Here is a 23,393-nt window from a genome sequence, read left to right on the forward strand (position 1 = left end):
ATATGCACTTACTGCATAAAAAACCCACACAATGTCCAAATATTTGTTATGTTCTAAAAGAGAAAAAAGCTCTTTAAAAAAAAATCTAAAGTTCACACAACACAAAACACGTTTGTTGATCAGTGTCTGATATGTGGATTTAAGGCCTAACATCAACAATTAACCTGTTCTACAAAATTGTTTTTAATTGAGACAATTTTTTTTCTTAAAAATATATCAGGGGCGTTCATTTCTCTACGATGATAAACATCTTTCTGTCTTTTTTACTTTTTTAGAAAATTGAACAAAAATTAATAAGGTTGTGTATTTGCAGTTTAGCCCTTAATGCTTCTAAAAACATTTTAATAGCGCTTTAAAAAAAAGTCAATAAAGAAAACAAATACAGTAGTTAAGAGATTTATCATTTTTATTTATTTGTATTTTAATGAAAAATGACTGAAAACCATTTTTATGTGAGCAACAAAACACAGGACAGTATCCCCCCCAAAAATCCCTGATTTCTGTCACATTTTTATGCTTTGAGTTTTCTGGCTGATGATTATCACTAAATTTTGAAAATGATTGCGAGGCCGTCATATTTGACATTAAGTTGAATAAAATAATTATCAAGGCAGCCAGAAGGGGCATAATTGCATCTCATCTGCATATCATTATTGAGATACACACTCGTGACACAGATATACACTCATAACATTTTGGTAAATATTGGGGGTGGGGGAATCATAAATTCATTTTATTGGAAAATAAAACAACTTTAAGCAAAGTGTTGCATGACACTGCCAAAAACCTTTGGCCAGCTGATCCAGCTGAAAGCAGTGGGTCAGGCTCTGGTTTGACACTTAAGAACATAATTAATGTAGAGCGACCTTTTAATACCCACACAGGAGAACAGGCAGTGTTGGAGACACACGGGACAGTTCGATGTTTCTGAGCACTGAAACTCAAACTGAAAACTACTAAAAGTTGTTAATATGGATGAAATGGATATTACAGATTCTGACTTGTCTCTTTCAGTAACAACTGAATGATCATATGATGGTATTAAAAATTACTAGAAATTTAAGAACTGTTATTTAGAAAAATCACTAATAAAATAACCATGAATCTTCGGTTCCCTAAACTTGTCTAACTGGAGGGGTGTATCATCGGTTGTAGGGTGCTGTGTTTGTCTACGTGATGTTGATTCAGTCACACAGAGAGTTCAGTGACACTGACAGGAGCTGGAGGGTTAAAAAAATAAAACAATTTCAGTTAGTCCACTTGTGGAATGGCTTTTGTATGAAACATTAGTGAAACTTTTTTTAATTCACAAACTAAAATATAAGTTTTTTTTCTTAATCTTAAGAATATTAACAGCATCAACAGCCTCTAAGAATGTACATATTTTCCAGCCCAGCTTGGATCTCCATCAGTTATTCCCAAAGTAATAATAATAATGAAAAACGAAGCCAGGAAGAAAGATTCAAGCCTCACATTTTAGACAATCCACAGTATCAACAAACTAAATTACTCAAATATGTTTTTCTCACCTTTCCAGTTGGTCCTGATAATGCTTTCATTCAGATTTGTGATGATGTCCTCACCACCAGAGAGCTGAAAGACGCAGTCGTACCTTCCCCAGTCTTCAGGTGTGACTGATAATATGCTCAGGTCAGCATTCATCTGGAAGGTCTCATCATTGTTGGGGAGGATTTCTCCAAGATAAACATCTTCATGAATCTCCTCCCCATCTTTCCTCCAGAACATCACGGCTCTGCCAGGATAGAAACCTGTAGCGTGGCAGCTGATTGGAGAGGAGGGAGTCTTTTGGAGGAGAGACACTGATGGAAGAACTGGACAGGAGGAAGATAGAAGTTGTGTAGAGTGAGTGAACGTGGATGAAAGTAGTATTGAAAGTTGAGAAAGAAAAACAGGTAAGGAAAGGAAATGCGAACAGTTAAGGAAAAACGCAATTTGCAGTATTTCCACACGTCATATTTAACTGACATTACTTTAACTTGAGGCTATGAAACAGAAATGTGTTATTTTGTTAAACACCTGCTGGCTCCACAGCTCCACTTGGACCTCTGGTGGGAGGTACCAAAACAAAAGAAATTAGTTTAAGGTTGTCCACTGTGGGAAATCGGCCTCTTCATCGTCTCACATCCTCAGTAGGCAGCACTACCTTCCCCTCCACTGTTCAAGCATTTTGGTTTGAGAAATGTTGGGGGAAAACTCTGTAAAAGACCCAGGAGAAATAAAGACACAATGAGACAAAGTTACTTTCTTTATCAAACGTGTACACGGGTGAGCTGCTAAGAACAACTCACACCATGCACAGTGGCTTGGTAATTTTTATAGGAAAGACAGTGAGAACAGGATAAGAAAATACAAAACAAATAAAATAAACAACTCCATATGTGGCGCTAGTCTCGTCAGCAGAGAGCTGGGAGAAGGCTGTGAGAGATAAAACAATCTAAAACAATATGTCCCAGAAACAAGATGTCTTTGCTGGGAAAGTCTAAAAAGATCATTCTAAACTAATCTAACCATAGGCAAAGGGCAGACAAAAGGCATCTTTGTACATTTAAAAGAAGGTAAAGAAACATAGAATCATTTTTCCTGTAACATTCCCTCCTGTTTTAACTTATTTTAAATGTATACAACAATTGTCTATGAAGGTTATTTATTAAGTATCTTAGGCAATTTTTTAATTTCCAAAATTTTCAAAATGTCAGCATAGCAGAAATGGCAGTCATTTGGTCTAAAGAATAAAACAAAAGAAAATAATAAAAAGAAAAACATAGTAAATGAAAATCATAGTAAATGAAATAACAAGTGGAATAAACAAGAAAAAATAATAAAACTAAAACTACAAAAAATAAAAGGATGAAAACTAAAATGAAAACTTTGTATTTAAAAAAATGATGAAAACCTAATATGTAAAATGAAAACTTCAAAAAATACAAGGATGAAAACCTTATATTTAAAATGATGCAAACCTTAAATTGAAAACTTTATATGTAAAATAATGAAAACTTCATATTTAAAATGAAAACTTTATGTTTAAAACTGAGAACTTAAAAAAAAAATAGATAAATAAAAGGATGAAAACCTGCATAACCTACTAATGTTTTAATCAGTGCGTGATCACTTGACAAGTCATTTTTAATCACCACGTCATTTATTAGCAGTTAGTACAAGTTCTCCTCTAACAGAATTGCAACGGGATGTTGTTCTTCTTGAGGCACGGCAACATAAGCAGTCTTTGTAGTTGTTATCATCTTTGAAATCATTACTCTTAGGCATGGCAACACACACAACACTAATATGAGCAGTGCTAACATGATGAGACCTAGAAGAAAAAATGGCTTTGCTACAGCAGCCAGCCATGAACCGCTGAACAGCCAGTCAAGCCAGCCTTGTGCTGTAGCTGCTCCAGGTGTGTGGTCAGTGACATATTTTTGCAGAGCGGTCAAATTCTGCAAAGCTTCATAAATGTCTCCTCCAGTTTCGTATCCATCAGGGATAAAAGTGCAACATGTTTCCCCGATCAGCTTGCAAACTCCTCCTTGTGATGCTGTTAGCAGGTCTAGTGTCAGTCTGTTCTGCAGCACCATCGTTCTGATGGCCTGCTGTTCTCCTGCTAAGGCAGTTCCCAGGGTCTTAGTCAAGTTGATGTGTCGTAGCAGAGCATATCGGTTGATTTCCACATGATCCCGCACCTCGGCAACTCCAATGCCGGGGATCAAGCTCTGTAAGAATTTCACTCCACCTCCCCAGATGCGAAACTCTCCCGGCACTCCAGTAGCCTGGATGTGTTGCCAGGCCCAACAGGCACCAACTGCGATCTTCAGGTATGCTGTACGGCCACAGGCCAGACGTCTGCGAGGATAGGGGCATATGGGTACATGCATAGCAGTCAGTTTTGTTATTCAAGTGAGCTGTAGTGTTCATAAACTGCCACCAGAAGTTAGTGGCGTAGCCATGGGGAAACTTGGTGTACTTTCCTTTGTCATACAGTGTCTGCCTTTTCTCCACATAGCGTGACTTGTTGTCCCTCACGGAAGCAAAGGTGAGGAGCCCGGCCATGGTCAGGGCCGCTGCAGTTGATAAGAGCCACCACCTCATGACGACGGAACACACCCTCCTGTCGCGAGTAGACCCCCCGGCCAGGAAAGCTGACCCCTCCACCGGGCGAGATCACAACAAGCGGGCAAGCCTGCCGTCAGCTGTGTTTAGATGGCTTCACTGACTCGCCTGCAGTGACTCTGATGGATCCAGGATGGTCGTTCCGCAATTTTGCAAGCGGTCGGTGTAGTGAGGAGGACTTGGTATGGCCCCTCCCACCTGGGTGTGCTCCAGTTTTTCCTTTGGAGCACCTTGATCAGAACCCAGTCACCGGGCTTTAGTCTGCAAGACACTGGAGAAACATCATCAGGTTGTTGATTATGTACAATGATCTCTTTGTTTTCTAACAGCTTAGACATCCATTCTGCTAATGTGTTTTCTCTGATTGCTTTGTCTATTGGTTGACTGGTAATAGGCAGTGGAAACGGCCTGCCATGAATGATTTCAAATGGAGTTAGTTTATGGGAGCCTTGTGTTAAGCGCATCCACATTTTCACTAAACCCAAACATTCAGGCCACGGCCTTCCTGTTTCTGCCATGCATTTCCTGAGCCTTTGTTTTATAGTGCCGTTAGTTCTCTCTACAAGGCCTGCGCTCTGAGGGTGATATGCACAATGGTGCTTTATGCTGAAACCGAGTGCTTCAGAGACCTTAGTGATGACATCATTTACAAAATGAGTGCCGTTGTCTGACCGTATCAAAGCTGGGATGCCATATGTGGGTATGAAGTGATTGCACAGGCACTTTGCTACTGAAATTGCATCTGCCTTTTTCACTGGATAGATTTCCGGCCACTTTGAGAACACGTCTATAACCACTAGGGCGTATTTTGACCCTTGACATTCGCTTAGTTCAATAAAATCCATATGAATTGTGTGAAAAGGATGAGGCGGAGTTGGAAAACGGCCTCTTTGTGGTCGCAGGTTACCCTGAGCATTATATTTTTGACACGTCATGCATGTTCTGACAAATTGTTTTGCTGAGGTTTCAAAATTTACAGTGTAGAATTTACAGTGTAGAAATGAGAGTATTGTGTAGAATTTACAGTGTAGAAATGAGAGTTGACAATACTGGTCAGTCCCCCCGTTGACAAATGCGTACAGCCATGAGTCACTAATGCCGCCATTTTGTGGAGGAATTTTGGCAACACTGGCTTGCCATAACACATCATTAAGTCGTTTGTCAGAACTGCACCGTGTTTTAGCCATTTTGCCTGCTCTGCTGTGCTTGCTGCTTTTTGTTCATTTTTCAACACATCCAGTGGAATCTGATGTGTGTTTACTGCCATCAATGTCATGTTTGCCTGTTGTGCCGCCTATTTTGCTGCTCTGTCAGCAAAATTGTTGCCTGTAGTAATGAAAGAGTCAGTAGGCGTTGTAAGAGGTTGGCATGCTGGTTTGCCAATTGGTGTAATCATTCCTCTGGTTTTCCAGATTTTTTGCAAAATGATGCACAGCAGAGAAAACATACTGGCTGTCTGTATAAATGGTTATTTGTTTATCTTTGTGTATTTCACATGCGCAACAATCTCGTGTGAAGTGACCTTCCTCTCCACGGTTCTAGCAGGCGTTGTCTCTATGTTATCTGCTGTTTCTGCGTGGCTGTCTGCGGCCTTGGTGTTTGTGACTTTGCTCGCCTCTCTGTTCCTGATAGCCACCTGCGAATTAGTGTTTTAGTCTGTTGTCAACAGTCAGCCTTATTTTTAAGTTACAGAATGCTTCTCCCTTTTTTTGTTTTTTGTTTTTTTTGTTTGGGAGAATAGATGCAACTCTACATTTTCACTTAAGGCAGTTTTAGATAATTTCTAGTTCTTCAAACAATGCATGGATCTCACACATTTCAAACTTTCAAGTTAGGGTTGTTTCCCATTTATACAAATATATATATTTAACTCTGCATTGCTCACAGCTCATAGCTCACAGCTCTAAACCTAGGCATTTTTCAATCATATGCCTAATCACTATGTGTCACTGTGATTCTCAAGTATGGTCACAAGTTCGTTTAAATTCGTTTCCAAAACCAACAAAATAATCAAACAAAAACAAAAAACATAAACGTGTCAGGACACAAAAGAAAAAGAAAAAAAAAAAAATGCTGCCACCCGAACAAGGCAGAAGTCTGCATATGTTGGCGTTTAATAGCATGCAGCCTGTAACATACTAGACTAATGTGCCTGTGTTAATTCAGCTCCATATTATTGTGTGAAGTTTCACTGGGTTGGGAGTGGTTTTGTGTGTGTCACATTTTTGGTGAGCCAATGGCTGGAATGAGGTTGGACTAATTAGAGGCAGGTGTACTTGATTGCACTGATACACTGGTCTACTTATAGCCCACACTACAACCACTGCTGTTTTGTTTTGTCTCTCTGTGCAGGTATGTAATGTGATGAAATCAGATATGATTGGGATGGATTGGTTTTGCGCTATGAATTTTATATTAAGTGTGTCGTTTTGTCTCTCTGTGCAGTCCAGGGCCTATTATATGCCACAGCCTAAAGGCAGCAGAGTTGCAGAGGCTTGAGTGACCACTGACTATATGCTTGCAGGGTGGTGGGTCTCCAAGGACAACTTCTAACCCTGTTAAAGGCAACATGTGGAGTGCAACTTGGCTATGTGGCATAGCTGGCTCTGGCCTTGGGACTGTGTGTTTTTATACAATTCTTAAGTGGGACACTGGACTGTTTTATCTTTTCTCTTGATATATTTTTTGTCAATAAATTATCTTTTAGAATTTTATTGACTGACATCTTTTTGCCCACGACTGAGACGGTTGGTCAGACCTAGAGTCTTTCTTTGGGTGTGTTACAGCAGCTTCTGCTCTAAAAGAAACAAATAAATAAAAAGAAAAGAAAATGTGGAACATGCTCATCAGCTTAGCAGTGTCTACATATTTAATTCAGCTTCTCAATCCTGTAGTTTTAGCTGTTGTCTACAGGGTTTTGCTTATTGGTTGTCATTATAGGTGTGCTCTATATCTCAGCAATGTGTCATTCTAGGATGATAGGTTTCAAGCTGGTCAAGTGCCTCTATGCACTTCATTAGTTTAGTTATTCTCCGTATTGTCTTCATCTCACATGTCATTACACTGAGTTTCAGCAAACCTTAAGCTTGATGCAGACTACTGCTTAACAATTATTCACCTCACATCATAACCGATTAAGGTGCCTCTTCATATTAATATTATGTCATTGTTAATATTATCCTCTTTGTCTTATATAACAGCAATAGCATATTATAATATTTTATCAGTGTGTACCATTATACTACTACTGAGCCAATTTGTTAGTTAGGATCATCTTATTCAGCAAACAGATAATTTTGAATTCATCCAATCTGCGGTCACATTTGTTCTCTCTGTTGCATGGCGGACCAGGCAGTTCTATTATAGTATATTATTTATATTTCATTTTGTATCCATCAAGGGCTTCAGATGACCTGCAGAATCATCCTTTTCCCAAGGTGGAGACAGTTACCTTTTCACACACTGTCCTTGGCTGAACAATGACACAGCCTTAATATACCTTATGTATTTTAGTAAAATATTTTCGTGTGAATTATTTGCTTTATATTCATTTTATACATGCTGGGCATGGTCATCATGCCAACTGTGTTTCATTGTTAATATCACTTTACAGGTTGTTATCCTTGCTATTATTAATTTCAAATACTCTAAAGATAATTTCTACTGTAATTTTCCCTTTGTTCATCTTTATTTCGTACTTTTTATATTTATATCTACTCAGTGGGGTCTGTTTTCAACCCTTTTAAACTACTTCAGACTACCTTGATCTCTAGTTTTCACTTAATAAGGGATTATTAAGTTCTTCCTGATATGGGTGGTGCTGCAGATGCGGCTGCAGGAATGAGTGATGGCTTTCTAAAAGGGTTGTGGGAACTGCACAGTGTCTCGTCTTCTGGTTTTACTAAACTGGTAGTTGAGTTCTATTCTTCTGACTGTTTATATTTTGTTTTCTTAAATCTCTGTTTACAGACACTGTTTTTGTCCGGCGTCTGGACTTTTCTTTTCTCACCACTGCTCGTCAGCAGGAGTGAGTTTTAATTTCACTTGCTTGATTACCCATCTTATTTATGTATTTACTTATTTTTGTTTAAGTAATATATACACGATACAGCTGCTATCACCTTCACTGGTATTAGAGACGAGAGTGGTTGCTCACACGCCCTTCTACTTTCGGACTATTTCCAAAAGCGGTGTGAACTTTACGAGACGGAACTCGACCGTTCTCTCAACTCACCAGCACATCAGTGAATAGCAGTAAAAGAAAAACACAGTAGGAGCAGCTCAGTCTCTTATTGGACCGTGAAAATTCAGCTTGCTCCATTAATTAAAACAATACACACACACACATTCACAGCTTCGACGCGCGCGACCGGAACCCTTATAATAAGGGGAGCTCCCAGAGCTACTTACTCCCTAGACCCAGCTGGGGGAGCTACCCAGAGCTCCCAGAGCTACCAGTCGACGAGCTCCCAGAGCTACCAGTCGACGAGCTCCCAGAGCTACCAGTCGACGAGCTACGCTACCAGTCGACGAGCTTCCAAAGCTACCAGTCGACGAGCTACTTCCGCTATTTTAAATTCCCTGAATTCAAAATGCGCTTTTACGCAAGATTGTGTCAGTGTGTCTGTATCTACCTGGTCAGTGTCGCCGGGTCTGGTCCACCTCGATCGGGTCCCACCACCGTGGGTCGCTTTCTAAGACGTTGGCCAAGACTCGAATTTAACGCTCTTGGTCTTTTATCACACACCTAGTATGTGAGCTGTCGACAGGCGAGCAACGTGGACTGGTCACGGAGATGGGACACGATGGAGGCGATCCGGCTCCGAAGGACCAAGAAATGTTGGGGGAAAACTCTGTAAAAGACCCAGGAGAAATAAAGACACAATGAGACAAAGTTACTTTCTTTATCAAACGTGTACACGGGTGAGCTGCTAAGAACAACTCACACCATGCACAGTGGCTTGGTAATTTTTATAGGAAAGACAGTGAGAACAGGATAAGAAAATACAAAACAAATAAAATAAACAACTCCATATGTGGCGCTAGTCTCGTCAGCAGAGAGCTGGGAGAAGGCTGTGAGAGATAAAACAATCTAAAACAATATGTCCCAGAAACAAGATGTCTTTGCTGGGAAAGTCTAAAAAGATCATTCTAAACTAATCTAACCATAGGCAAAGGGCAGACAAAAGGCATCTTTGTACATTTAAAAGAAGGTAAAGAAACATAGAATCATTTTTCCTGTAACAACACCAAAACCAAAATGCTGCTGTGTTAACACTAAAGGGGACTCCTGTTACCATCTCCTTACTCCCACTCACTCTCTGCACTCCAACTTTCACACTTCTTTATACTTTAACTTTTCTTACACTCGCAAGCTTTGTCGCCTTTTCCACCTGTTTTTCTCCATTACCCTAGAAGCTCAACACAAGATGAAGGGATTCCAGCTTTGACTTCTTCACCACATCCTCCCAACTCTTACTGTCTCTATCTTCCCCCCCACCTGTGCATCTCTCCTCTCCAGTATGATAATTTTTCACACTGTCAAGTTGTGAAAATGGCCTGAGCTCTGTTACATATGAGATGATGAAATAGAGCTGAGGTTGTGCTATAATAAAACTGTTTATGATACAGTTGTTCCACATGTTACATTCAGCTGTTATCAAATTAAAATGAGGCTTTGAGTGAAGGATTTTTTATATTGATAAATGCCTGCTGCTTCTGCTCCCCTGAGATCTCTACTGGGAGTAAGACACAACGGGAAGAGTCGGTCGAGTCAATCAGTTGCAGTCTGGAAACGTGAAAAGTAGGGTTGCCTGTCTCCTGTGGCTTTACTTCCCACCTCTGATTCGCTGATTGTCTGCACCTGTGTCTAGTTTCCCTCCTGTGTGATTGTCTGCCACACCCTCACTGGTTTCACCTGCGTTCACTCCACACTGTGTGGATATAGTCTTCTCCCTGAGCCTCACAGGTGTCACACTGTTTTACCTTCTGTGTGACCTTCTGGCGCTCTCCATGTCCTTTGTGCTTTACTTGTTACTGCTACTTTTATTTTTCATCTGTCTGTAGCATCTGTATGACATCCCCCTTTACCTCTCCATATCTCTTTGGGAGGCAAAGTGAGCCAGTAAATATTGTAAAAGTTGAATAAAATGTTTGTGTAGGCAGCATGATCAGAATCTAGCAACTAAAGGGAATGAGAACCTCTTTGGACGAAATCCCTTTTCTCCTGCTTTTTGGTTGTTAGTATAGGTTTGAGAACTGTTGTTTAAACTTTGTTCGGGAATCTTGGGATTGAAAGAATGGAAAATTACAATCCTGTTAAGTCTAGGCTGAGGATGTAATAGTCAACCTATACATTTTTTCAGAGATAACTATTTTTATACATATATTTTAACATAAACTACTGCATATAATACAAAAACACTGCAGACTACTGCATCCATGAAAATGCTTTGGGTCATGTAATTTTACCTTTTCTCTGCAGGGAACTTCTTGAAGTGTTCCAAACTGTCTTCAGCCAAGTTGGACAAACCACATTGAAAAAGTATTGAGCGTTTCTCAGGTCAGCTCTCTCAGCATCCCATCTTATTTTGGTATTGACAGCCTCTGGTTTCAGTGCGATCCATGTCAGTGTCTTTAGATCAAGCTCAATAAAGTCCTCTCCATCATACCCAAAACGTGTCAGTCCGGTCACCTTGCCAGTGGTTTCATCCCATTCACAGCCATCTATCCTCTGTAAAAAGTGGACACCTGAAGAAAGAGAAAGAAAACACACACTAAAATGAACCTGTTACTATTATTCATTTTGTGAATCACTGCTATTTTTCAAGGTTTGAGCTATGCTCAGATCTGAGCTGATCTGTCAACTTTTTATTAGCATGACTAAAGGAAGATAGCTGAAATGCTGTAACATGTACAAATTAACTTGATGTGATACCTCAAAAATAAAAGATGAAGGACAAGAGACAGAAACTAATTTAACCCAGGAGTAGACATCTAGATGACAAATTATAAGAATCAGAACAACTGTTAAGATACAATTGTTAAGCGCAGGACAAACAACAGTGATTATAAGTGATTGTTTTATCACAGTTTTAAGTATGTTCACATCTACAAGGTTTGATGATTCCTGGATTCAGTGGAGAAGTAAATTTTTAAGACTTAAGATCTTTAATTAGAAAATTAAAAAAAACCAAAATTAATTTACTTAAATCATTTTTGTGTAGGTATTTGTATAATTTGTACTGACTGGTGTAAGGAATAACATAAAATATCACACCTCCAGTTTGGTTGAAATCCTGCTTCACAGTGGACATTGTATCTGTGAAGAAAGGTGGCAGATTCTCAAAGCACACATGAGTGTAATACTGTAACTGCCGAGGGTCTTTGTCTACTATTTTCTTCGCCCAGTCCTGTTTTATTTCCAATATCCTGTTTCTGAGGTCACAGTAACCCGCCTCGACGCCATCAACCATCCCAATACCCATAAACTCTGAGATGTTTGGGTTTCCAGAAGATGCCGTGATGAAATACTTCAGTGAGTGTCTCTCTGTGGGGCGAACAATGTTTATATTGTTAGTATATAAGTCAATAAAACATACAAATATAGTGTGAAATGTGATGCATTCAGTATGATTTGGTGAACGCATTCTCGTATGAGAATCAGTAAAAGTGATGTGAGTAGGTGTGTGTGTGTGTGTGTGTGTGTGTGTGTGAGCATGTAAGGACACAATGTGACAGAAGAAAATCTTAATGTTATTTATATTTTGACAAAGATGTGGATGAAGTTGTTAGTTAACTGGAGTATTAAAGTGGCTTCATTCAGAATAAGACATAATTGCAACTATACAAACAATTTATTTACATTTCACAATCAAATATCACAGACTGTTGGGATCAGAGGGCATGTGAATGTGATTGGCTGCTGAGTGAAACCACCTCTACGGCATATTTGGTTCCACTGGACTCTGACTAGCTGATAGGTAAATAATAAACCTCTGTGAGTAAAGAAAATAAAAGTTTTCCCTTTTCTGAACTACAAAAATATTGATAATAATCAGCCTAAATCTTTAAAAACTACTTTAATGAGATAAATCTGATTTGAACCTTTTATATAAGAAAACCTGACTTCTTTCACACTTTTTACATCAAACCTTTTCATCTGTATCATTTATGATAGTAATGAAAAAGAGTTGTGACACCAGTAAAATTCATACACATGATAAAATATATATTTGTCCTGTTTTATATTCTCATAAATTGATTAAATGAGCATTGATACAGAGTCTATGAACTACCTACAAAAGCAAAACAAACATGCTGCTGTTTACAGATTTGATTAAATGGGGGGTTTTTTTACCTGCAAATACAGCAGGGCAGAAGAGAAGCAACATAAATAACTTCATCCTTTCTGTATGGTTAAAGCTCGAGGATTTTCAGACCTTGAAAATATGATGGACTTGACTTGGAACTGTGCTAGATTCAAACCGTCACCCACCAGATCAACTCTCTGATGAAGTAAGTCCTCCAAACTAAACAATTATATTTGCTCTTACTCTCAGACGGCCCACAGTTTCCAGCCAGCTGTGGGCTCCACCTACAGCTGGCAGAAGAAACGCAAAAGGGAGATTATTTTCACTTATATCATGTCGTCTTTAAGCTGTCTTTGTTTTTAGTTCCCACAGACTTTTCACTGTTAAGAGATGGCGTGTCATTTTGCAACCAACTTTTTATCAATGCTCTATGCTGAAATAAAAAGCCCCAAGCAGGCATGGGTAAGGACAAATCTCTGAGCAAGTGACAGAAAGATGTCAGAAAGCTTGTTGGGACTAAAAGAACTGAAAGGCTCTGAACAGCAGTGGAGTCAAATGATGGATACTCGGCTCCCCTCAGCCGTGTAGATGCAGAAAGTAACAGAAGGTATGGAGTTTGCATGAGTTTAGCTGCTGTTGTTATATGACAAATCTGTAACTAGCAACACTACAAGAGAGTCCAGGCAGGATTAATAATTTAAAAAAAAAACGGAATAATTGAAAATTACACATTATTCCTGTGTCCAGTCACCTGAATTCAAAGTACATATGGCATAAATTTACTGATACACTTATACAGGTCTTTCTGTAATCTTCTATTATCCAGCTCACACTGAGACCATTCTTTCCTCCTCTTTCAATAAGTGTGATGTGTTTTTAGTGAAGCTTTAGTCCTCATAGGATTAGAGTATGGTACGTGTCATGTTTATAGTATACTGTCGTCTTACATTTTACATTTTATAATCATACCCTTTGGGCCAGCTAACTGATACTCTTTTTCATCTGCATAATTAAGATTAAGGAACTGACCCCCCAGCCCATTGTTCCTTCAGTGTGCTGTACCGTTTATAAGATTGGGGAAACCTGCAGTGAGCTGAGACTGAAGAAGTCACTTGGATGAGTGATGAAACGTGTCTCCCATAAAACGCTACGTCCAGATGAACAGAATCAACTTTTGGAGATTTACTTTCCTGGATGATTGAGAATGCATCAAGATGTTTATATTATATATCCTATTTTTCTATTTTAGTTAGAAGACCCAAATGCCATGTTGTAATACTATACTGCTACGGTAGCCAACATTTCAAATGCAGGTTTGACAGGTTTGTGAGTGTACACTTTATCCAAAACCTAGTGAGAGTTTACTCCTGTTTACCACTGAGTGGCTGTAGCTCAGGAGGTAGAGCAGCTCACCTACTGATCACAAGGATGGTGGTTTGATCCCTGGCTTCTCCAGTCTGCATGTCAAGAATGTGTATAAATGTAGTTAGGAAGCACTCAGTTTAGAGAAAGTGTGTGGCATGCCGTATAGAGCACTTTGAGTAATCTGGGAGAGTAGAAAAATGCTACATAAGAATCAGTCCATTCACTATCTGAACAGAATTTTATCATGTTACTTTTGTAGTATTTTGTTCCGCCACATGTTTTTATTACATGGCTTGATTAAGGTACACCTTAGGCTGACATCTGGGGCCAAAGCTGAAACTCTTCTGGCCCACCACAGGACCACCAGTGTGTATGCAACTGGCCCATGTGTGGGCCACCTCTGGCAAACCTGATCTGGACCACCAAAGGGCCGTCATTCTTTGCGGTGGGTGATATGGTACTACAAGGTCATTAAGATAAGATGGGGCCTGATTATTTAAGACCTTGTATGTGAGGAGCAGGATTTGAATTCAATTCTGGATTTAACAGGGAGCCAATGAAGGGAAGCCAATAGGAGAAATATGCTCTCTCTTTCTAGTCCTTGTCAGGACTCTTGCTGCAGCATTTTTGGATTAATTGAAGGCTTTTCGCTGAGTTTTTAGGACTTCCAAATAATAATGAATTACTGTAGTCCAGCCTAGATGCAATAAACGCATGAAACATCTGAGGTTTTGAGACAGTCAACATTTGATATTATTAACCCTCTCAGGCTCAAATTAAACTTTTTGTTGCTAATGCACAACCAAGTCCTGCAGTGGTACGTCTGAGTAAAAAAAACTCAAAAAATATGTATGTGGGGTAATCAGGTTGTTAGTTTTTAACTGTTGGAAATTGGCAACGCCTGCCTCGAGAGGGTTAAGATGACCAAAATGAGTGTCAAGGCAGCTGGGACTGATAACTGAAGAGAGATGTATGACTGCATGTCATTTAGATTAGATACAGTACGTTTTACAATATGCTCTGGCTGAAAGCAAAGGACAAAGGACAGAGACTTGAAAACCACAGTTATAATGGAGAACTGGTAAAATTGTAATTATAGTGAGTTGATTAGTTCCAAAACTACTTCTACAGTTACTTGCTAAAATTTTACATTTTTTATTAAATAGGGAGGCTACTACAAACCTCTGTTGAGATATATAGATATTAACTCAATATTAGAACAATAATTAGACTAAAACCTTAATGCAGAGAAGGTGGCATAATATCATTTAATAACGAACAATGTAATCGTTTGGTATCCGGTTTTATTTTTAAACACAAATTCATTCATGCATTAATGATTCAAAACAAGATTGTGACTGAAGGGGAGTCCAGTGCAGCAGATTCATTCAAAAACACCTTGTAAGAGAGAGCTTTTGCTTTATTGCTAATCTGAACAGTGTCAGGTTGTTTTTACTTGCAGCTTCAGACAGGTTGTTATCAGTGATCATTGCTGATACTCCCATCTGTTAGAAAGGACGTTATCATGCAGTTGTAATTTCATATGACATGATAACGTCCTCATATAAAGCTTTACCTTCTGAGCTAAAAAAAAAAACAAACATTTCCTACATCTCAGTAATGTTCAAGCATCAAGTTATTCAATCAATTTGTTTGTTTGTTTGAATACATTAGACAGAACACAGTGGGGAAGTTATAGTGGGATCAAAACAACAGTTCTTGTTTGAATCAGGTCAGTCAAAGGTGGTCAAAGATTAAGGTCATGTGATCAAATCAAATGTAGTAAATCCCGGGTTAGTTCTTTTCACAGAAGAATAAAATAATAAACTCATAAAATTTTATTTCCAAATGAAAGTCTGTTGCTGTCATCCTTCAAATGTGTTGGTGTCATTTTGGAAAATACCACATACTTTGTGCACTGCCAACGTCTCATTGAAATCACACACTTTAGGTCTAACAAACTGTCATTGTCAGATGCCTTACAATATAGTTGAAACATTTACTTTTGCTTTTTACCAGACTTGTGATACCACTGCATCGATACAGTGACTACATGCTGAAGCAGAATAAAATCATAATTGCATGAAACACATACACACAGCAGCTAGATACAAATATGTGATCATGCACTAATTCACAAAAGGTTTAGCAACCTGTTCACAGTGATCTGCAAAATGTGATCATTACCTGTGCTTAATTTATTCACTGGTGTTTTTAGCATATTACTTTAGAATTGGAAAAGACTGCAGCAGCTGGAGGAAAGTCATACAGACAGTGAAGTGAAGAACTCTTTGCAGGAGAGTCAGCTTTCTGGATTTAGTTTCTCAGACTGCTCAGAGCCATCGTCTGGACCTGGCAGATAACAAATACACAGTTTATATATTTTTTATCCTTTTCAAGGAGATAATTTGTATTGATATTTTGGTTTCTGTTTTAAAACATGACCCTGCTTCCCAACTATGACAGTGAGAGATCAGTGGCATTCAAGTGATCAGAATATGTATAATGAAACTGAATGAATCTATACTTTCCTTTCACGTAAATCCTGATTATTACATTTCTAATCATGCCCCACATCTGACAAATTACAAATGAATAAAAGCAGAGTTTACTTACAGGATGTAGAGCACTCCCCTGAAACAAACAAAAAGAAATCATATCAGTTGTATTTTTTTTTCTTGATTGCACAATTATTTTGTGTCCATTTCATTTTTAATTGATTATTTTCTTCTCACATCATTGTTCTCATGGCCTGTAATCATCTCACTGTGGCTCTGAGCCTTATACAATTACTTTAGAATTTGTGTGTTTGTATCCAAAGTGATCTGGCAGTAAGATTTCAGAGATGAATTCAAAAACTAAACTCAATATTTCTCACATCCAGATTTCTCACCTTTCTTCTTTTTGTAAGCTACAAATGCCACACCTGTGACGATGGTAAGAGTTAGAACAACCACTGCAGCACTGATGAAGGTCACAGTGTCAGCTGGCTTCTCTGTTGAACAACACATGGCAGCATTTTAGAATATTAAACGGAAACTGTGCCGATACCAAGGAATGAGTGAGGAACAACCTGATATGTGTGAAACAATAAATGACACAAAAACATTACTACTCAGTCATTGCAGTTACTCAGATATTAGTTACTCTTCTCATGCTCGCTGAAGTATGAGCAGTACAAGTAAGCATGAGATTAAGAAAATAAATGTTTAGTTAACAGCTTGATAACATTAAATTGCAGTTTTATAAACCCTGCAGGATCCAGACTTACCCCAGTTGGTCCTGATCACTGTTTTGTCCAGTTTGGTGACAATGTACTCGTTTACACCAAAGAGCTGAAACACACAGTAATAACTCTGCCAGTCTTCAGGTGTGACTGATGAAACATTCAGATCAGCACTCATCTGGAAGGTCCCATCATTGTTGGGGAGGATCTCTCCTAGATCTACACCTTCATGGAGCTCTTCTCCATCTTTCCTCCAGAACATCAAACCTCTGTCAGGATAGAAACCTGTAGCGTGGCAGCTGACTGGAGAGGATAAAGACTTCTGGAGGAGAGACACTGAAGGAAGGACTGTAAGGAGACTGGCAGTTTTTATTTTATTCCAACTTTGAAGCAAGCAACACATTTAAATTTTTCAATTTTATTACATTTCATCAAATTCTGTGATTCTACCTGTTGTCTGCAAAAAGCTCCTCCCATATTGCAAATACTCCTTTAAAAACTCAGGGCACTGATGAGCTATAAAGTTTTTAGTTGATTCCAATCCAGGTTTATGAGAATCCCATCTCATTTTGGTGATGACAGCCTGTGGTTTTGGAGCAATCCATGTCAGTGTCTTCAGGTCAAACGCTAGAAAGTCTTCTCCATCATAACCATACTGATCAAACCCATTAATCTCTCCAGTCTCATCATCCCATTCACAGCCGTCCAAGTTTTGCAAAATATGAACACCTGAAAAGACAGGCAGTAACAGTAACTGTGATAAACCAATAAGATGTCAGCACAGCCTATACTGGAAATGACACTTTTACCACAAATAAACAATGCAAATGACGAAATAAAGGCTACAGTTTCACAGCACACTTGTTACTGCTGTACCTTCAGTATGGTTCAAACGTCGCCTCAAAGTCTCAATGGTAGCCTTCAAGAATTGATGACTATTAAGAGATCGTAATCTATACCACTCCAGTTGCTGAGGGTGATCCTTGCCGAATTTAATCCATTCTTTCTTTGGCTCTATTCCTCGTACACTGTCGGAGTAACCTATAGGAACTTCATCAACAAATGCAACAGCCACAAACTCAGGGATGATCTGAGCTCCAGGGGTTTCAGTGCAGAAATACTTCAAGGAGTGTTTTACTGTAAAATTAGAAAGACTTAGAATTAGGAGGGATCCCTTTTATATGCTTTTTTGTATCATTTAAGAAGGTTAAATATGAAGTGGAAATAGTTTCAGATTCAGCATTGTCTTAAAACGTATTGGGGTGAAAACGCACCTAAAACCTACTCACTGATGAAATATCTTAGTGTTGAATAAAATTACATTTCTGCTAATAATTCTTCTGTAACTCTTTATTCCTATTACTCCAAACATACATTGCCAGTACATACAGAAAATCACATTCTAAAATCCACATCTACAGAAAAATTACATTCACTGATAATATTAATGTATCCTACATAGACTAATTGTGACATTTCAGGGGTACACACATCTTCCCTTCAACACAAATCACCCACCTTAAGAGTTAAACAGAATGTTGTTTTTTTTGTTATTGCACTAACAGACAACTGCTTTCATAATAGAAATCCTGTTAGTGGTGCAGAAGACAGTGTAAGATAAAAAGACAAAATAGAAGATACAAGATCAAGTCATCTGTTTTTTAAATAAGTTAACTCTTACAAAGTGTAAATAATTAAAGATGCATAATAAAAGCATCTTCAATACTAACAGGAGAATAAATTGTGCTTAACTTAATTTTTACAGCTCCTATTGAAAGTTCAGTTTGTACCTCTGTATATGTCAGTCAGAGGAGCTAGCGGTGTGGGTATACTGTTATGTACTGATTTAATAAAACTCTGTAGTTCCCAGTTCATCTAGACGTAGTGTTTTCAGTGGGAGAAACGTTTCATCACTCTTCCAAGTGACTTCTTCATTCTCAGCTGACTGCAGGTTTCCCCAACTTTATTGTTAAGTCAAATTGTTGAATGTTGTCATCGGGTTTCTTAAATTTGTAAAGTCTTAGTTCAATCTATAGGATCAAGACATTCCTTTGTCTCTGACCACCTCTCCAGCCACTCTGTGCTGGGGGAGGTTTTATTCTAGATACATCCTATCTGAAAGATCTGTTTCTTGTGATGTTGCTTCCTGCTTTTATGACCCTTTTGGTGAGCAGTAGGTCACACACATACACACACACGTTCTTGCACACACACACGTTCTTGCACACACACACACACACACACACACACACACACACACGTTCTTGCACATGCATACACGTGCACACACATACACACACATAGTGCCTTGTCTTTATAACCAGGGGGGGGGGGGGGGGGGGGGGTTTACGAAGGGAGGTGCTTTTGCTGTGATGTTTATTGTAACAGTTTGTCAATAAAAGGCTACAAGGACAGCTGCTCTTTGAAGGAGTTGGTTTTGGAGACAGTGTGAGCTCCAAGAGCTGGTTCTTGACCAAAGCTTCCCTCATAAGCGAGTAAAAGACCGGTTGAAGATGTTCTGTCTTGTTTTCCGTTCTTCATGAGAAATAAGTTTCTAAACTAGCAGGGCATGTGGAAACACAGACCCAACACTTATCAAAAGTACAATTGCGTAATGACTGAAACTAGCACCAATAAATGAACAATCGACTGGAATGTCTGTTCCTTGATCATTAATATGCAAATTCTCATGACCATTGATCAACAACCACTGATCAATGGCCATGAGTACCATTCACAGAGAGTTGAAGAATAGCTGCAATCACAGCATTTTAAGATGGTGAAAGATGTTTTTTGGATCTGTGTCTTCATTCCACCTACTTCACATACAAGGGTCAGTTCTACAGGCAGAAACATGGGTATGCCATGGGTTCCCCAGTTTCACCACTGTGGCCAAATTTGTACATGGAAGAAGTGGAAAAGAGGGCTTTGCTATCCTACCCTGGAACACCACCAAGTCATTGGTTCAGGTATGTGGATGACACCTGGGTGAAAATTAAATCACGGACAGTCCACATTAACTCAGTGGACTGACACATCAAATCACCTGGGAGGATATGAAAAGGGGCAGGTTAGCCTTCTTAGACTGTGACAATTCCATCAGTAATCATCATCCACTGGAGCAAAAACTAGGTGTCATCAGGACACTACAACACAGAGCGAACACCATCTGCACAGACACAGCGGTCACGGAAGCAGAAAAACATTGCATCAAGAAGGCCCTGAGAAAATGTGGTCATCCCAGCTTGACATTTGTCAAAGCTGGGAAGGAACCTACAGAAAGCTCCAGTCAATCCAGGAGAGAAGGACAACCGCTGCCTAAGCAAAAACCTGAAGTGAAATGGTTGAGACTAATTTTTTCTAAACACCGGGTCTCTGTGGCTCTTAAACCCCAAAACACGCTGCGTCAAAAATTGGTCCACCCCAAGGATTGGGTCCCCCGACACAAACAGAGTAACATAGTGTATGCTGTTAAGTACCAGGAGGATTGCCAGGAAACCAAAACAACCTCAGGCAAAATGGATGGCACAAAACAGAACAGTCACCTCGTCAGCAGTGTTGGGGAGTAACGGAATACATGTACCAGCATTACGTATTTAAAATACAAAATATGGGTAACTGTATTCTGTTACAGTTGCCATTTAGAAAGGTGGTATCCAGAATACAGTTACTTTGTTGAAATAAATGGATTACGCGGCGGTCTTTTCCAGTTTCATATGCAGTGATGGCTGCATATGGCAGCCCATTGTTCATTCAAGTCAAGTCAAATCAATTCAATTTTATTTAAATTCCCCGACAGCCTACGTCTATTGCAGCATAACTAAGGGAGGATTCACCTGGTCCAGCCCTAACTATATGCTTTAGAAAAAAGGAAAGTTTTAAGCCTAATCTTAAAAGTAGAGATAGTGTCTGTCTCCAAACTGAATCCAAACTGAAAGCTGGTTCCACAAAAGAGGGGGCTGAAAACTGAAGGCTCTCCCTCCCATTCTATTTTTAAATACTCTGGGAACATCAAGTAAGCCTGCAGTGAGAGAGCAAAGTGCTCTAATAGAGTGATACGGTACTGGTATGGTATTTTGAATTAAATTCTGGATTTAACAGGAAGCCAATGAAAGGAAGCCAATACAAGAGAAATATGCTCTCTCTTTCAGTGGTGCTATTTTCAGTCATTATGCAAATGTCAGCTGAGACTGAGGAAGTCACTTGGATGATTGACGAAAAATTTGTCCCACTGAAAATACTATGTCAGGATGAGCAGAATCAACTTTCTGGGATTTATTTGCCTGGATGATTGAGCATGCATCAAGATGCGAAAGCACTCTCGAGTGCTTTCCTGTCAGCTACAGTGCAGTTTATAACACCAGGAAGTCACAAGAGAAGACACTTTAAACAAAACATCTTTAAAAGCATATCTAATGTATAATCCCTCTTCTATATGCTTAAATATCTCCCTGTGCCTTTTTGACAATTTAGGTGATGTTATCAGTCCACATCAGTTATTGACACTCTCCACCAACAAATGAGTAAATTAGCGGCAGCTCGTAGTCAAAGTAAAAGAACAAGTCTCTTGCCTTTCAATTTTTCTTAAGGTAAAATAAAATTTATTTAAAATAAGACTTTATATATGATTTTACCTGAAGATGCAGCATAGCAGCAGAGGAGTAATATGAGCACAAACGTAATCTTTTTTTCCATTTTCACATTGACGAACACAAGAAAAACAATAGACCAAAAACAACTGGGAGTGGTATCGGGACTTGTCCAAAGTCCATGTTCTGTTAGGCTGGGCCAAAGTTATCTGAGTAGAAAAAATTAAACATTAAACAGACTGTGTGTCTCCTACATGTCTCCCTGTTTTTTACATGGCATGCACACTGGATGCCACCTGAAAGCATAGAACAAACAAGACAGAACCAAAAATGTGCTTTTAGATACTGTAGAATCATTACACTGTTTTATGCTACATTATATCTGAAACTAAATAACCAAATAAACAATCTGGAACACTCAGTCCAAACACAAGTGCATAAGAGTCCAAGAACATGATTGAGGAGGGCGACCCCGGTCTCGGTAGAACAGGAGTTCATGGTTAAGCCATTCAGGTGGCCGACCAGGGGGTTGAGGGTACAACAGTCCGCAGTTAAAAAGTTTAGGGGGTCGACCCGGAGGTCGACAGCATATCGGTTCAAAGGTTTAGGGGGTTGGCCATGAGTCCAACGTGTCACGGTCCCCGTGCCTCACCGGCTGATTCGTGTTAGGCAACATGTGTTTGTTTTTGTTCTCCCTCTCTCTCTCTCCCTCTTTCCCCTGCCACAGCAGTGCTCACTGTGGGCTCCGCCCCTGGCCCACGCACCTGTGCTCATCATCACACCTGGCGCTGGTTACTACAATCAGAAGGGCTTTTTAAGATGGCAGACCTACACTACTCGTCGCTGGAACGTTGAGTCACCCGCGTTAGTGCTTCAGCAATCTGCCTAAGTCTGTGAGTTTCTTGTGATCTAGTGCTAATTGGATTTTCTGTGTGTGTGCGTAGATTCCCCCCGGGTGAGCGAGAGGAGCGACTGGTGGAAAGGATTGGGATTGTTGGCTGAAAGAGCAGAGTGTGGTTTTGGACCCTTCCCCTTCCCCCTGGAGCCCCGGACTCCTTCCCCGAGCACCTTGTATATATATTCACGAGGTGACACCACTGTAAATAAAGGCACTATCAGTTTCTGCAAAGGTCTCCTGATCTGTGCCTGAGTCCGTTTACAAAACCGTGTCAGAACTTTCCAGCCATCATGGACTCAGCAGGTCGGGACCCCGTCTGTCAGGCTGTTGGACAGGCGCTGGCCGCTCAGGAAGCTGCGCTAGCTTCCTGAGCTAATTTGGCTAATTTTGCAAAACTCTACACACAAATAAAAAAACCTGTCACCTAATTATCAAAACATTTTAGTTCTCTTGCAAAAGCGAACACAGCTAGATTAACCCTTCACACCTTTGTAAAAATGGTGTTTTCGTATCAAACAGTACACACAAGCCATCATCTACTAAGCACACAATGCGCCAACTGCACACTGATGGTATGAATACAAAACACATCTGGCTTTTGCTTTCTCTGTGTACAGATGTCAATTTGAGGTCACACCTTTGTCATAGTGTCATGTAAACATACAAGGATCCAAACGTCAAGTATTGGTGTTTATTCACACTCATCAAAACCAAGACAAAGTCAGAACACAAAATAGGAATTCCACAAATAAAAGGAAAAAAAAAAGACAATCAGCCTACAGCATGTCGTCTTTCTGGGTCCGGCCAAAAAATTTCGTCCATGCGATATCCGCATGCGATATCCTCCAGTCCAAGGCACCGGGGAAAATATC

At 39.5% G+C, this 23,393-nt stretch overlaps 2 protein-coding genes across 2 annotated transcripts; both read right to left on the reverse strand.

Annotated features, from left to right (window-relative positions):
* Positions 1–403: 403 nt before the first annotated feature.
* On the reverse strand, positions 404–12,887 carry LOC101464040 (major histocompatibility complex class I-related protein 1). Its single transcript, XM_076879447.1, has 5 exons — positions 12,491–12,887; positions 11,411–11,680; positions 10,603–10,881; positions 1,530–1,832; positions 404–1,220 (listed from the first exon to the last, which is right to left on the reverse strand). The coding sequence occupies exons 1-5, from the start codon at positions 12,534–12,536 to the stop codon at positions 1,189–1,191; spliced, it is 930 nt and encodes a 309-aa protein (XP_076735562.1). The 5' UTR covers positions 12,537–12,887; the 3' UTR covers positions 404–1,188.
* Positions 12,888–15,094: 2,207 nt separating this feature from the next.
* Positions 15,095–21,791, reverse strand: LOC106676549 (major histocompatibility complex class I-related protein 1). The gene is made up of 7 exons (XM_076879296.1): positions 21,669–21,791; positions 17,911–18,171; positions 17,485–17,763; positions 17,080–17,382; positions 16,702–16,803; positions 16,425–16,442; positions 15,095–16,160 (listed from the first exon to the last, which is right to left on the reverse strand). Exons 1-7 carry the CDS (start codon positions 21,727–21,729, stop codon positions 16,111–16,113), a joined length of 1,074 nt encoding a protein of 357 aa, XP_076735411.1. The 5' UTR covers positions 21,730–21,791; the 3' UTR covers positions 15,095–16,110.
* Positions 21,792–23,393: the final 1,602 nt, after the last annotated feature.

The sequence above is a fragment of the Maylandia zebra genome, linkage group LG22 (assembly GCF_041146795.1).
Source record: "Maylandia zebra isolate NMK-2024a linkage group LG22, Mzebra_GT3a, whole genome shotgun sequence".
Lineage (NCBI taxonomy): Eukaryota > Metazoa > Chordata > Actinopteri > Cichliformes > Cichlidae > Maylandia > Maylandia zebra.

Coding starts and splice junctions, on each gene's coding strand:
- LOC101464040 (XM_076879447.1), bottom strand. CDS start 12,536: ATGAAGTTATTTATGTTGCTTCTCTTCTGCCCTGCTGTATTTGCAG. Junction 1,833..10,602: donor AAGTTCCCTGCAGAGAAAAG/GTAAAATTACAT, acceptor CCTCCTGTCCAG/TTCTTCCATCAGTGTCTCTC. Junction 1,221..1,529: donor TATCAGGACCAACTGGAAAG/GTGAGAAAAACA, acceptor TTAACCCTCCAG/CTCCTGTCAGTGTCACTGAA.
- LOC106676549 (XM_076879296.1), bottom strand. CDS start 21,729: ATGGAAAAAAAGATTACGTTTGTGCTCATATTACTCCTCTGCTGCTAT. Junction 18,172..21,668: donor CTGCTATGCTGCATCTTCAG/GTAAAATCATAT, acceptor CTAATTTTACAG/TAAAACACTCCTTGAAGTAT. Junction 16,804..17,079: donor AGTGATCAGGACCAACTGGG/GTAAGTCTGGAT, acceptor GTTGTTCAACAG/AGAAGCCAGCTGACACTGTG.